The sequence below is a fragment of the Homalodisca vitripennis genome, chromosome 7 (genome assembly GCF_021130785.1).
Source record: "Homalodisca vitripennis isolate AUS2020 chromosome 7, UT_GWSS_2.1, whole genome shotgun sequence".
Lineage (NCBI taxonomy): Eukaryota > Metazoa > Arthropoda > Insecta > Hemiptera > Cicadellidae > Homalodisca > Homalodisca vitripennis.
This window is the reverse complement of record NC_060213.1, coordinates 144,194,710-144,210,384: the sequence shown is the minus strand read 5'-3', so window position 1 is coordinate 144,210,384 and position 15,675 is coordinate 144,194,710. Positions and strand designations below refer to the sequence as shown.

At 34.0% G+C, this 15,675-nt stretch overlaps 1 protein-coding gene across 1 annotated transcript in view; it reads left to right on the top strand.

Moving 5' to 3' along the window:
- Positions 1 to 15,675, top strand: part of LOC124366449 (acetylcholine receptor subunit alpha-like 1) — a 727,733-nt gene that overhangs the window by 65,111 nt on the left and 646,947 nt on the right. The window contains exon 2 of the mRNA XM_046823015.1: positions 5,504 to 5,698. Within this exon, the coding sequence (XP_046678971.1) occupies positions 5,504 to 5,698 (195 nt within the window). The remainder of the gene's footprint in view (positions 1 to 5,503; positions 5,699 to 15,675) is intronic.

The following is a 15,675-nucleotide window of genomic DNA, read 5'->3' as shown; positions in this document are numbered from 1 at the left end:
ATGACTTAAGTATAACATTTTGCCACGAAGCTAGTTATGATGACAAACGTTAATTTAGCTCAAGTATTTGTTTTACTTTTATGTTGTTATACCTGGTACCTGTATATGAATTCTATGAATTTGAATTCTACATATTATGGATAAAAAAGAATAATAGTGGTATAGGTGGGTTTAAACTGTTCATCGTTGAAACACGTTTTAGGGTACATTACTTATATGAATAACTTGTATACATGTATACAAATTGTATACATAAAAAATCTCCTTATCCGCTTGCAATTTGTAATTTTTACAGTTTTCAAATGAAATGTAAACTTTATTTCTATTTTACCCTGGAATTAGGATCTTATAAATTGAATGATTATAATTTTAATATTTTCCAAATATATATTTCAATGTTCATGATGTTTTTATTATATGTGGTTTAATATTTTAAGGTTTACTCCATTTAAGGACACTGTAAAGATTAAAACACGAATACTGTTAATAAATAATGGCTCCTTTGTTAGCATTTTCAGACAGAGATATGTTTTAAGAAATGTATCATGAAGAATAAAGAAGTGGACTATTTGTGTACTACTTTTATGTTCACTCTTGTGATTAGATACCGTTAATGGATAGACACTATTGTCCAATTCTTTCATCATAGAAGCATGCACGACTCCATTTTCTTATCCGTGTAGCGCATTGTATGTTATTGGGTTACAATTATTTTGGCATTGTTGATAAAATTTTATGATCGTAGACATATAATTAGGTAAAGGCACAATAATCGCTTGGTTTTTTTTTGTTAATGAAAAGAAGTTAAATGAACGTAGTTTAAAATATACAATTACTTGTGAGTATATTTAAAGTTTAATGAAATGTGTCTTTATTTTTTGAGGCGGATTTCCTCTCCGTTCTTATTAACCTCAGTTGTAGTTAATAAAACATCATTTTTGGTGTTCTATGAAGCTACAGTAGAGAGGAAGGAATTATCTCAAACAGTGTACAGGCAGTAACCACGTCCTGTTAACTTTATCATAGAGCCCAACATTCTGCAAGGTGTGACAGGGATCAAAGGCTTGTACTCGACACTCGGGACATCACAAGACCTGGCGGCAGTGTGGCGCTGTAGAGAGGAACGAATTAATCTCAAACAGTGTGCAGGCAGTAACCACGTCCTGTTAACTTTATCATAGAGCCCTACATTCTGCAGGGTGTGACAGGGATCAAAGGCTTGTACTCGACACTCGGGACATCACAAGACCTGGCGGCAGTGTGGCGCTGTAGAGAGGAACGAATTATCTCAAACAGTGTACAGGCAGTAACCACGTAATGTTAACTTTATCATAGAGCCCCACATTCTGCAGGGTGTGACAGGGATCAAAGGCTTGTACTCGACACTCGGGACATCACAAGACCTGGCGGCAGTGTGGCGCTGTAGAGAGGAACGAATTATCTCAAACAGTGTGCAGGCAGTAACCACGTAATGTTAACTTTATCATAGAGCCCCACATTCTGCAGGTGTGACAGGGATCAAAGGCTTGTACTCGACACTCGGGACATCACAAGACCTGGCGGCAGTGTGGCGCTGTAGAGAGGAACGAATTATCTCAAACAGTGTGCAGGCAGTAACCACGTAATGTTAACTTTATCATAGAGCCCCACATTCTGCAGGGTGTGACAGGGATCAAAGGCTTGTACTCGACACTCGGGACATCACAAGACCTGGCGGCAGTGTGGCGCTGTAGAGAGGAACGTATTAATCTCAAATAGTGTGCAGGCAGTAACCACGTCCTGTTAACTTTATCATAGAGCCCCACATTCTGCAGGGTGTGACAGGGATCAAAGGCTTGTAGTCGACACTCGGGACATCACAAGACCTGGCTCCTGAACAAGAAGCTCAGTTTTTAATAATAATACAAAGTAGTACATTCACTCTGTTGGCTGAGCTTTAGCAAAGCTTATCGCGTGAGGAGCTGAACAAATTTAAGCCTGTCAGCCTACCTTTCCGCACGATATCAGTCGCCAATAGCGCGTGTTGTGGGCACGGCGGATATCGCAAGATAACCGAATCCAGTATCGTCGAACGTGGCTGGTGCTTGGACAGGTGCCAAGCACAAATTTACCAATTTACAAAGTGTTGGCTAAAAGCCTTTACCAATAATGGTAATTGCTTAAAGCCGAATGTGTTTTCTCCCATAAAGGTCAGTCATCGTCTCAAGGAGCTCCGTTATTGTAATACAAATTTCCAGTATTTTATAATTGTAAATTTTCATTCATGTTAACAATGTTGAACTTATTAGTAGTATTATTTGTTTCTCAACTTTAATTTTTTATAAACTATTAAATTTCCTTTTTTTGTGCATTGATGTTGCGTCAAGTATGTAATGGGTAAAGTCTTTGACATATTTAAGATAACATATTCAAAATATCATTTGAAAAATAGAAAACATTTTACAGACCATCTTATGCATCTCAATTTTCAATTGAGTCTTGTTAGTTGTTATTCAATATAATTTTGCATAGAGCCATTTCTAAACTTCTGCTCGGTTCGTATCATTTCCTCTAGGTAAAATACATTTTACTAACACGATTTTTCAGTGCTAATATTTTGGCCTGTATTATGATGAATGGATTAGTAACTAGTAACTAGTAACCCACATAATAGATACATAGTTTTATTTTATTACTAAAATCAAATAATATAGTTATATAGTGTATTAGTTTTTATCGAACTAAGTATAAATAACGGTATGTCATTATAATATAGCTATATCCTATGTTTGAAATGAAATGATCTCAGAATTTATGACTAGGAGTTTATTTAGTGTAATTCAATTGTTTGTGTAAGACGGACTTATTGCCACAAAAAAACTTAATACGAGACAAACGTACTGTGACTTATGATTGAGACATTTACGGCTAAAACAGTAATGAAAACATAAAACAAGGTTGATATTGGTTATCGTATGGTACATTAAACAAGGACAGGGCAAGGGAATGTGTGGAGCAATATGTAATCGAAATCCACTTCCGGTTCCGGAGATAAGGTGGTCACGTGACCCGTAACGACCTCTGCAGGGGAAGGTTTCCAACTACGTGAGAGTGTAAGGCTGATATAGGAGTATGTGTTTTGTAGACGATCACTTTATTGCGAAAGTGCTTCGTTTCCGGTGTTAAAACATGTTTTAGAAAATAAACCGTTGTTCTGTATCAAGATAGACTTGGTTTACCTTCACGTGAACTGAATAAGCTTCGTGATTTATAAAAATATAAAAACTGCAGAAGAATAAACGAGAAACTATTATATACAGTGTATAGCTCGGTTACTATATATATTTTTTCTCAGTAATTAAAATTTAGGAACAAGATTTTAATACGTAACATTAAGAAATCAATTTATATTATTTTAGCTGAAATAGTCTATAATTCTGAGTAGTGGCATTTAATTGACTGGAAATTGAGATTTGCATCAAATTATTATTATAAGAATTTAGGGTTATTATTTTTGCAATAATGTCCATTTTATAAATGGAATGTTTCTTGGATTATATTTATTATAACATTTGAAGACAAATTATAAAGTTATAATATTTTTAAAACATGAAAGGGTGATAAGGGATGGAATTGCAGGTATTTCCAAAATTGGATGTTATTAGAATACGTAAAGCTACGCAAAACCATCAGAAATAATCCTTCAGAGATTAACGATCTTCTTAAGGTCTTTTATAAAATATTCAAAACTTTCTAGTAAAATAGTTCAATACAAACATAACTAATAAACTAGTGTTTTACTCACTGTTAACATTAAGTAATATACATTTTTATTCATAAACGAACGAAACGAATAGGATTTTTTGCTTGGTATTTTAGATTGCTCTTATTAATTTGTTATGTGCAATTAAAACTTATAATGTTATCAGAAAATAAAAAAAATTAATAAGTAAATAATGACAATTTTATTTTATATAGTATTTAAATAATTAATTGATGGCTCAAAGGAATTTTAAATGTACCTTATTAGTAAAAGTAATTGGATTTGCATTTTTTAAAAAAGCTGCAGCTTCACTCACACTCAAAAATTGATTCTCAAGATTATTTGTTCACTGAATAATAAAAAATAATACAATAATTATTATCATTTGTTGATTGTATGTTATACATGTAAATAACACAATTTTAATAAGCAAAGTTACAAGAGGCCACTGGTGAAGAAATTGACATCTTGCATGTCACACAACTAATGTAACAGGACTTAAGACAGAGTTATCGTCACATAAAGCAATCGTAACTTAGTACAAACGATGAATAGGCTGTGACAGGTACAAATAGGACCTGCAATAGAATCTCCTGGTCGTGGTGGCGATAACCGTTATAACACAAACCAAACTTCAATACTAGTATCTCATTTGAAGTTTGCTCTTAAAGGGATTACCGGGACGGACCAGACCTAAGATGGAGAGTTTCTTGGTCGCGGTGGCGGTGATGGCTGTCCCCCAGGACAACACTGAAACCTAGTTACTCAAAAAATTTTTGGGTGTTACAGGGACGGACAAGGACTAAGATGGAGAGTCTCCTGGTCACGGTGGTCGTGATGGCGGTTGCCCAAGCCAAAAATGAAACCTAGTTAATCAAGAAATGTCGGGTGTTACAGGGAAAGACAAGGGCTAAGATGGAGAGTCTCCTGATCGCAGTGGCGGTGATGGCGGTTGCCCAAGCCAAAACTGAAACCTAGTTAATCAAGAAATGTCGGGTGTTACAGGGACGGACAAGGGCTAAGATGGAGAGTCTCCTGATCGCAGTGGTCGTGATGGCGGTCGCTCAAGCCAACTCTGAAGCCTAGTTACTCACGATATATCGGATGTTACAGGGACGGACAAGGGCTAAGATGGAGAGTCTCCTGGTCGCGGTGGCGGTGATGGCGGCCGCCCAAGCCAACTCTGAAGCCTAGTTACTCATGATATGTCGGATGTTACAGGGACGGACAAGGGCTAAGATGGAGAGTCTCCTGGTCGCGGTGGTCGTGATGGCGGCCGCCCAAGCCAACTCTGAAGCCTAGTTACTCATGATATGTCGGATGTTACAGGGACGGACAAGGGCTAAGATGGAGAGTCTCCTGGTCGCGGTGGTCGTGATGGCGGCCGCCCAAGCCAACTCTGAAGCCTAGTTACTCATGATATGTCGGATGTTACAGGGACGGACAAGGGCTAAGATGGAGAGTCTCCTGGTCGCGGTGGTCGTGATGGCGGCCGCCCAAGCCAACTCTGAAGCCTAGTTACTCATGATATGTCGGATGTTACAGGGACGGACAAGGGCTAAGATGGAGAGTCTCCTGGTCGCGGTGGTCGTGATGGCGGCCGCCCAAGCCAACTCTGAAGCCTAGTTACTCATGATATGTCGGATGTTACAGGGACGGACAAGGGCTAGGATGGAGAGTCTCCTGGTCGCGATGGTCGTGATGGCGGCCGCCCAAGCCAACTCTGAAGCCTAGTTACTCATGACATGTCGGATGTTACAGGGACGGACAAGGGCTAAGATGGAGAGTCTCCTGGTCGCGGTGGCGGTGATGGCGGTCGCCCAAGCCAACCCTGAAGCCAAGCGTCTGTACGACGACCTGCTCAGTAATTACAACCGGCTGATTCGTCCCGTCGGCAACAACTCGGACCGGCTCACTGTCAAGATGGGGCTCAGGCTCTCCCAGCTTATAGATGTGGTGAGTACTTTCTTCATCTATATTCCTTCATTTATCATCATTCCTAAGAATACATTGTTGTTTGTGCAATACAGATACAACACCTGCATGCTGTAAAACGTACGTGGTGTTTTTACTCTTGCCTGAGACATTAAATTGCAATTTATTTTCAGTACCGTATACTATGTTATTCAATGTAATTCAGTAACAAAAATCATAATATAATTTATTTTTATCACAACGTGTAGGCTATAATATTATATAAAAGGACTCAGTTTAGATAGCAAATAATGGAAGCGCAATAAAGAATCTCGTTAGAGATTTTCGCATAGACTAACTAGGACACTGTATTTGTCAGAATGACAATCACGACTTGATTGGTTGCAAGCGCAATCAATGATTGAAAGTCAAGTTGACTCTCAGTTCTCGTATTATTGTAATTATCATCTAGTACATTTGAAATTACATTGATAGTACGTTAACAAATCTTTAAAATATAGGAATGTGTTTTAGTATATTTTATAAAAGTTATCGAATCGAAGTTGGTTGCTAACGATAGTTGATATAGAAATGCGTAATGTAATAATATATTTAGGTCAATGTATCCTTACAATTAAGTAGTGGTTTCAACTATTTTGAGCATTTTATTTTTTAATTTATTAAAATATTGCAACAGTTGCAGAGAATTAGAAAGTAATTGTTGATTTAGTTACTAATAAAATAAACACATATATTTAAAAGAATAATTTATAATTAATTAACTATAGTAATAGATGTACTTGTAAATTTATACTAAAAATCTACTCAGGTAGAAAGTTATATAAATTTTGAGACAACATTCGTTTTTATAAAAACATTTTTATTTTAGGTAAAAATGTTTACGTTCGATTTATTGCAACCTTTTGTAGTTTATTACAGATCTATTCTTTTATTTAAAATAACTATACCAATTTATTATTTCTTGAAACATTATTTAGTAATCATTTCTTAATATCAGTATTATTATTTTGCTGTTGTAAAACAATGTTTTATAAGCGCTCTTGCCTGACGCGTTCACATTTACGTAACGAAGGAAACGATGTACGAGAAAATACTCACTACATATTCACAACATCAGTAATTTGTTGAAGATTATTATTTATTTTTCGAAGAGTGTGACACAAAGTTTATTACACGTAATTATTTACTAGTCTTTAATAATGGCCATTACACACCTGAGGCGTCATACCACTCTACAACGCCATTACTGTGGGACTAATAGGCCATTAGCCGTAAGTAACCTACTCCCTCCTTTAGTCTGGATATCACAAAGTTGCGCTTACTTGTGTACGCTCATATAAATGCCATCCTTCCTGGATTTTTAGGATTACGTGTTGTCATACATATCGTTGTTTCTAGGGTCACATTTCGCTCAGACACTCCACGGGATTTCGCTGATTGTTAGCGAATATTTTTTCATCGATATGCTAAAGAATACGTTCGATTTGCACAAAACCTTAATTGAAATGAGAGTATCAGGATTAATATTATTAATAAAATATAATTAATAATTAATTTTTTAAACAATCATAAGCATTTAACATACAAAATCTGTGGTGAACTTATGTAAAGCATTTAGTAAAAAAATCTTGGAGTAGAATTCATTATTAAAAAGTTCAAAACATTTGATTTTATTGCAGTCTTAAATTTTACAACCCTCCTTAGTAACCATGGAGAAGATTACACATGTAGTCTTTACAAGAACTTCTTTATTATATTGAAAAAAAAAAAAACAAACGACTTCTACGTTGATGCAGGTTCCGACAACGGAATTTTATGAGTGACACTGAAGAGTATTCACTTACTAGGCTGACACAATTGTTTTCTCTGCGAGAGTAAGATTTCTTTTGTGTGATTGTATATGTCCGAATGTAATATGAGGAATGAAGTTAACTATAGTCTTGAGATTTTCATGCGACCACAGCAAAGTCCAGTGACAGGTGGTGCTGCGATTCATATCGTATATAATTTGAAGGATTTGTATATTTATATATTGTTGCTGCGTAAGAAAGTGTACAGTAATGTATTCCCCACGGCACTTCTTTCATCTTTCAAGTAGTAAAGTAGATTGGTTAATGTTTTTATTTCACGTGTTTGTGTTTTATAGGAGTAATGTTCTCAGCGCTTATGTTACTTTTCTCAGGAACGAAATAAATATTTAAATGAATATTTTAATAACTTGCTCAGGATTTAGCTTTTGTATCTTGAATTGATATATACTTCGATATTTACATTTCATATTTTCTCAATAACAGAACACGCGTGCAAACTCAAAGATTTCTTTTAGCCTTTTAAAACAAAAAAATATAAATAATAATGGCAGTATAAGGACATAATATGTCATTGCAGTTGTGTTCAAAGAACTAATTTAATGTTCAATAATATTCAGAAGGTTATCTGTACCTATTTTAGAGAAATACAGACACGTTTTTTTGGAAGATATGACACAATGAACCCATTTTATGTGCGAATGTACGTAGTTAATCTGAAGTATTGACTAGTCAAAAATGAAAAAAATAGCGTTGAGTTTTAGAAATAATCTTAAAGTTTGCTTGAAGGTGGTGTCCTATCGCTTTACATAAAACCACTTGACAGTCATGATTACGTCAGCTCAAATTGTATCATTACGTAACTTTCTCTGATGTTTTGTACCAGAGACTGCTTATATAACTTGTTACGCGATCACGCATTTCATGTAATAGGCTATTTAAAAAAAATGCAAGACTTATTCGTGCTCCACAGTCTGTTATGTAGGCACAAGAAAGCACAGTTATAGAAAAAATATAAGTATGTGAAAAATGTTTGGTTGAGCGTTAGCGGAGCCTACCACTCAAGAGGCTGAAAAATTTTGTATCTCGATCTCTCTGCCTTTCGCCACGGCATTTCGAATAAGAACTGTATCGATGATGTCCCTGTATGGTATTTGGTTGAGATTTAGCGAAAATATTTGTTTTTGTCTTATGGATGACAACGATCTATGCGAGAAAATGGTAGAATAAAATAATTATTACAACACACACACTTATAATCACTATTGTTCGTTTTTTTCTGTGTTTCATTTTTAATAATTTACCCCAGTAATATCTTCTTTATATATTAGTATTATTTACGTTTTATGATGATCGTTTGCGATCTATCACTTACGAAGGAGTTAGATACATTAGTCTGTCTATTACATCACTCTGCACGCGTCACATATTGAGTACGAACTGACCTATATTTACTTTAAATTTAAGATGAAGCTTCATTTCTATACAGGCAACATCAAATTTGATGATGATGCATTTCACTATGGGATTTAACTGAGCGCTATTGAACATTATTACAATGGATTTATGTTGAAGTACAATCAAACGAAAATAAAATTAGAATAAATAAATTTTGTAACAAACAATAAAATAATATGGCAGTATATCACTAAAATGATTAAATGTGCAGACGTTACATTTTGTTTGAGACTGCTCTACATAGCTGGAGGATTAACTGTGTTTATTTATCTGCACATGACATCTCTAGAATGAAATGAGCTATATGCTTTTTATTGTGCATGTGACCTCCGCAAAGTCTGCTGCACGGCACTAGATGATGTGGCGTACTCCAACTTTTACAACAGTGTGTATCAAGTCAGTGTTCCAAGACCAAAGGCAATATCAATATCGTTTTATTCGACATTATCAACATACACAACTCCGGCGATTTACATGAATTAACCCTCCACAATGTAAGCATGACCATGTAGGAGATTCAGCTCAGTAGTTCTGATGCTCAAACTAACCACTCAGCTCATAATAGAAAGTCGTTGTAAAGCTCCACAATGTAAGCATGAGCACGTAGTGGATTCAGCTCAGTAGTTCTGATGATCAAACTAACTACTCAGCTCATAATAGAAAGTCGTTGTAAAGCTCCACAATGTAAGCATGAGCACGTAGTGGATTCAGCTCAGTAGTTCTGATGATCAAACTAACTACTCAGCTCATAATAGAAAGTCGTTGTAAAAGCTCCACAATGTAAGCATGAGCACGTAGTGGATTCAGCTCAGTAGTTCTGATGCTCAAACTAACCACTCAGCTCATAATAGAAAGTCGTTGTAAAGCTCCACAATGTAGGCTAAGCATGAGCACGTAGTGGATTCAGCTCAGTAGTTCTGATGCTCAAACTAACCACTCAGCTCATAATAGAAAGTCGTTGTAAAGCTCCACAATGTATAAGCATGAGCACGTAGTGGATTCAGCTCAGTAGTTCTGATGCTCAAACTAACTACTCAGCTCATAATAGAAAGTCGTTGTAAAGCTCCACAATGTAAGCATGAGCACGTAGTGGGTTCAGCTCAGTAGTTCTGATGCTCAAACTAACTACTCAGCTCATAATAGAAAGTCGTTGTAAAGCTCCACAATGTAAGCATGAGCACGTAGTGGGTTCAGCTCAGTAGTTCTGATGCTCAAACTAACCACTCAGCTCATAATAGAAAGTCGTTGTAAAGCTCCGCAATATAAACAGAGCCAAGATTTGCCTCGGATAAAGGAACTCAAACGGCACAACTCTAGGACTGAAGTGATCGTTCCCATTTGGCTCAGAGCCCAGAACACTTTTTCTCAACTATAGGACCCGGATTGAGCCATATATTGTTATTGTAGGAACCTACTCTCTACTGTGGCGTTTCTTCTCTTTTGTGCACAGCAGTAATCGTCAGTGCATAAACTTTCAAGAAATCCAGTTCTATTTTCTGTTTCGTGACTTTTTAAAATTATTGCAGTGAACCTTGTGCTACAAATGTATGTATCCTTATAATATATCTATGGAGCTTGAAAGAAGGTTGAACAGCATTAAACATTCAAATTTCAGTATATTCATCATGTTATATAGTGCATTTGTAACTTCAGCTGTTTGATTTGTTAAATCGTCCTTAAAACTGATGGTCAGTTACTACTTTTAAGACCCTCTTTGTTTTTCGCTGTTAGTGTATGCTTACAAAACGCTATACGTAGTTATAGAGTTATAGCAAAGGCAGAAAGAAAAATATTACAATTGTGCAGTAAGTATGGGTTTTGATTTTTTTTATGAAAAGTAGTTTTATAATAAATATATACGGTTAAAATTGAGTTACTATGGCTGTAGGGCTAAATATAACACAATAATAACTTATGTTACTAACAAAATAGCGCCATGTGAAAATTTTTAATAAAAAAATTAACGAAATTGTTTACAGATGATTCTAAAACGGACTGTTGTGCATTAAATTGCGAATAAAATCTATTCGACCAAGAAGATACACAAATTTGTATTTAAAAAGAATATTTATTACTCATGTCTCACATCTTGTGAACATATCCCATTTTGCGCTTTTACAAGAAACTACTATTTTGATTTGCAAGAGAAGCCATTATATAATTTGACGTCGAAGAGCAAAAATGATTTCCTCCCGATGTTATCGATTCTGGAAAATGGAGCTTTAGTCCTGTAGAGTACTACTTCCGGAAACCCCCTCCAGGTGTGAGAGCCTCTCGCTTAAGTACTGTGGTTTCTGAGAGTAATGGCTTTGTGAATCGTGCAACATGTCAGCATTCCACTCCTATGCGCACAGGTTTAGTACTTTTTCAAGAAGGAAAACGTAATTGAAGCTATGAAGCTCTCATGAATTAATATTACTTTATTGATGTTTATTGAATCATTTGGTTACAGTACTTACAATATAAATATTATGGAAAGTAGACTAATGGTGTAACAACGATTATATTAGTGCATTTTCTGGGAACAACATTTATTTGAAAGCTAGACGTGACCAGCAAATTCGTTGATTTTTCATGTGACCCATTTTGAAAATCCATACTAGTAAAATGTAATTCACCAAAATTGACTATAAAATTTAAATAAATTTATATTGGAGTTGTAAGTGCCTTAGATTGTCAACGTGAGAGCACTTAGAAACAAACTTACCGTAGGAACAAAGATTGCCTGCCTATTAAATAATGGTATAACTCTTGTAACTAAGAATGTTTGAATTGTTATGTAAAAATGTATAATTATCTAAAGGAACATTGTAAAATATTCATTGCATGTGCGAATGCTCGACATTTGACCTTAAGTCAATCGTAAGTCTTATGTAAAATGAAGAATCATTTACATTTTGAAGAATTAAGAGGTAAACATTATTTCTGGTTCACTTAAATTATGATATTACCATTGAGAACTTTCCAAATTTCTATCCACGAAAGGGAAATTCAGAAGACTATTCATGAAGAGAAGTTACGCGAAGTAAGCTGGCTCATGAAATATCACAGAGCGAGCTGCCTTGAATAAAAATGTTCTTTCTGCACTTCTCTACATATTCCAAGAACAATGAAAACTCCGAATAAGCTGCTTTTACTGTTGTTTCACAAACCATAACCAAGTTTCGTTCAGTTTAATATGAGTTTTGAATAAATATATAGTATTTCGCAAAATAACATTTGTGTTCCTTCATTTAAAACAGTTTTAATATATACGATTGTGTTTAAGTTTTATCTTGAAATAAAACATAAATAAAGCATAAAGACATACAGAAAGCAAGTTAAAAGAGACAGACCATACATTGCGTTAATTTTTTGTTCATCTTAGTCCAGGAACAATGTCGTAAAACTGTGTAGAGAGTTTTTTAACACCCTATATATAAATACTTCAAATTTAGTTCTATATTATGCCCTTTGTAATATGTATGTATATTGTAACAACAAAAACTCATTTTATAATACTCACATAAACACTTGATAATATTCACAGCTTTTTCAATGTTCTAATAGTTATAATGGTAATACATATGTTTAATTTCACGAAGGCTACTCTAATAAATTATTTTGTAGATGATTGTGATACGGAAAATATACGTTTTAGAAGCAATACGCTTTATATAATGACGTATGTAAAGACCTATTTCTCGAAAATTAATGTCAAACATAAATTAACATTCAGCAATTCCTTATCAAAAGAGTTGTCTTATATATTGTTTTAAAAGTACTTATTAATTTGAGATGAAAACACATTTTATGATTTTACATACATTTCTAAAATAATCTTAAAATTTGTATTCACTTGATTTACTGTTATAAACGTTTCCAACTACACACAGTAAATCAAGTGAATAAAAAATTTCAAAATTATATTATACATTTATGTAAAATTATCAAATGTGTATATATATATATATATATATATATATATATATATATATATATATATATATATATATATACATATGGCATGTTAAGCTTCAAACGTAACACCACTAATTTACAATATCGTTTACGTTTTATTATATTGTTAATTAACAGTAGACTATGCATTTACGAATACTGTATACTGTATTTCAACGTTATTAAACTAAAATCGCTTAATTTATAAACTAAACACGTATGAAAATTGCACTTTTATAATGTATACTTACCCATAAAAATATGCCACAGTCCTATTTGTGCTGATTGTTGCAATTTTATGCAACACATTTCTGAACCACGTTGAAAAATCCTTTATTTGTAATTAATAATAAACTAGAAACAACTACACGCATAATGAGCAGCATTTGTAAAGAATAGCGACTGGCCGAACGGGCAACAAGGTTGATATTAAAATGTGTAATTTTTCGCGTTTTTGATTTTAATAATTTTATTCAAAAAAAGGAAGTACAAAGTGACACCACACTGTATTTCCTGACAGGGTATGCATCAATCATCGACCACAAAACATTGGTGCGCCTACCCCTTAAAGGGGGTTATAAAAGATTTTATTGTTAAAACCTAAATTAAAGACTTTTTGTCACACTGTGTACACCCGAATAAACATAACATTGCATATTGCGTTTTTTGCGCCAAAATGCTCAGAGTACATTGGTTATCTCACGGGTGGTCTGAAACTCCTATATTTATGAAACATGTCCAAAGCCCCTTTCGAGTCAAATATCATTTAAAAATGCACCGTGCACTTAAAAATCTAATTAATTTGTTCTTTTAATGAAAAGATTCATCTTTGTCCACGATGTAAATATTAGCTTATATAGCGGTCATAGTCTTTTCGGATTGCAAGTGTTTTCAACCTCAAACGTTTAATTCCATCTTTCCACGCACAACTTATTGATATTAAAGAGTTGATTAATACAAAATTAAATCGAGAGTGTTAACGTTTTGAATACGAAAGGACTCACGATATACGTCTTAAAATCACAGTATCAAAAGCTATTAATTATTTGTAACATATTTTACGTACCTAGCTCTTTGTTCCTTACTCTTACAACTATTAGCGATGGTCATAGTGGAAAGATTTATTGAAGTAGATAGGTTTTAGACTGAACCGACCTCAACACTAGGTAAAAGTTTATGACACGCCTGAGGTATACGGATCAGTGAAAGACATGAATGAGGAGCTGTATGGGTGAGAAGACATCTGTAGCAGTAATGAAATATTCGCTGGGGTAAAAGCGAAACGTTTATACGCTCCACAAAGGAACCTTGCAGACATTGACACTTTGTGAGATGGTGTTAAATAATTGTATAACATTTATATACACAGGTCTATTTGTTTCTTGAGCTCTTTATTGCCTTGAACTGTATGTAAATCACTGAACATAATTACTTATTTGATATTGTGAAATACAAAAATGTATATTTAGGACAATATTCCTGTACACTGTTAATAAAAATGAATAGAGTTAATAAGTAATACAATAAAATGTAACACATTGTTATTCAAAATAATTAAATGAAATATTAACACTATTCTTTCTCTTTTTACATTTTATGGAACACGCAATTAAAAACCTTTTCAATTAAAATAATTCTTTTCTCCATTTTATTCATTTTTACCAAACTCGAAAATTGCATTTAAAAAACCTTTGAAATTCCACCTCCTCAAAAACAACCGTAAATCGCAGTTTTGCTACAGTTATACGTAAAATAAAATTCTGTTCACCATAGATTATTGCCATAGATAAATACTTTAATTTTAAATTGCCAAAACTTTCACGGATAAAAAAAGTTACAATCAAACTCTTTACATAAGTGCGTGCATGTTTTAAAATTTTTACACTTTATTATTAAAATACGACACATAAATTGATGTGAAATTTGTATTGCCACTAGGGGTTGTAAAAAATTAAAGTGTTATTTAAATAAAACCTGACCTAGTCATATATATATATATATATATATATATATATATATATATATACATGATAATTCTAAACATGTACAGTAATTGTCTTGTTAAAGCTGTGTTTTCAAATATATTTTAGTTTAGTTATATTGATACTAATTGTGACGCTAAACAACAACTTGTTGCATTAGGCAAATGCATTAAACAATGTTACCACTGTTATCTAATCTCATAAAAATTTTAATATGCATTTAATGTGAAAAATACGTTAGGATTAATAATATTTATAAATTCTGGAAAACTTGTTACTAGAATGTGTCAGTTAATTTTCATAACACACATACACACACACTTTCTTGGCATTTCAGAGTGTGTTTTAAACATGATTAAGAGTGTTACAATACAATCAGAGTGATGCATCTATATCAAAATATATTCTTAAGTCAATATCATTTATCTTATATCAATCCCCCCGTGATGCTATACAAAAATGTTACATACCTTAAATAAAAACATAATTGAACTTTGCAATTTTTACAAAATTAAGGGAATGGAACAATTCAACAATTCGTTATTAATTAAACACGAACTGAGATGAGAATGTATTGTCGTCAGTGCAAATGTCAGTACTGACACATTAATGTTTTCACTTAACATCACAACCTCAGTAAAGCGGAGTAAAGCTGAGCAAGAACACAGGCACGGCAGCGCGATGTGTACTGATACTGGGGAGTTGTAATGAAGTGTGTGCTTGTGTTGCGAGTGTTTTGTTGGTCTTGCAGATTTTCCGTTACACAAACACCCCATATTAACGCACTGCTTCGTTACATTTTTCATATTTG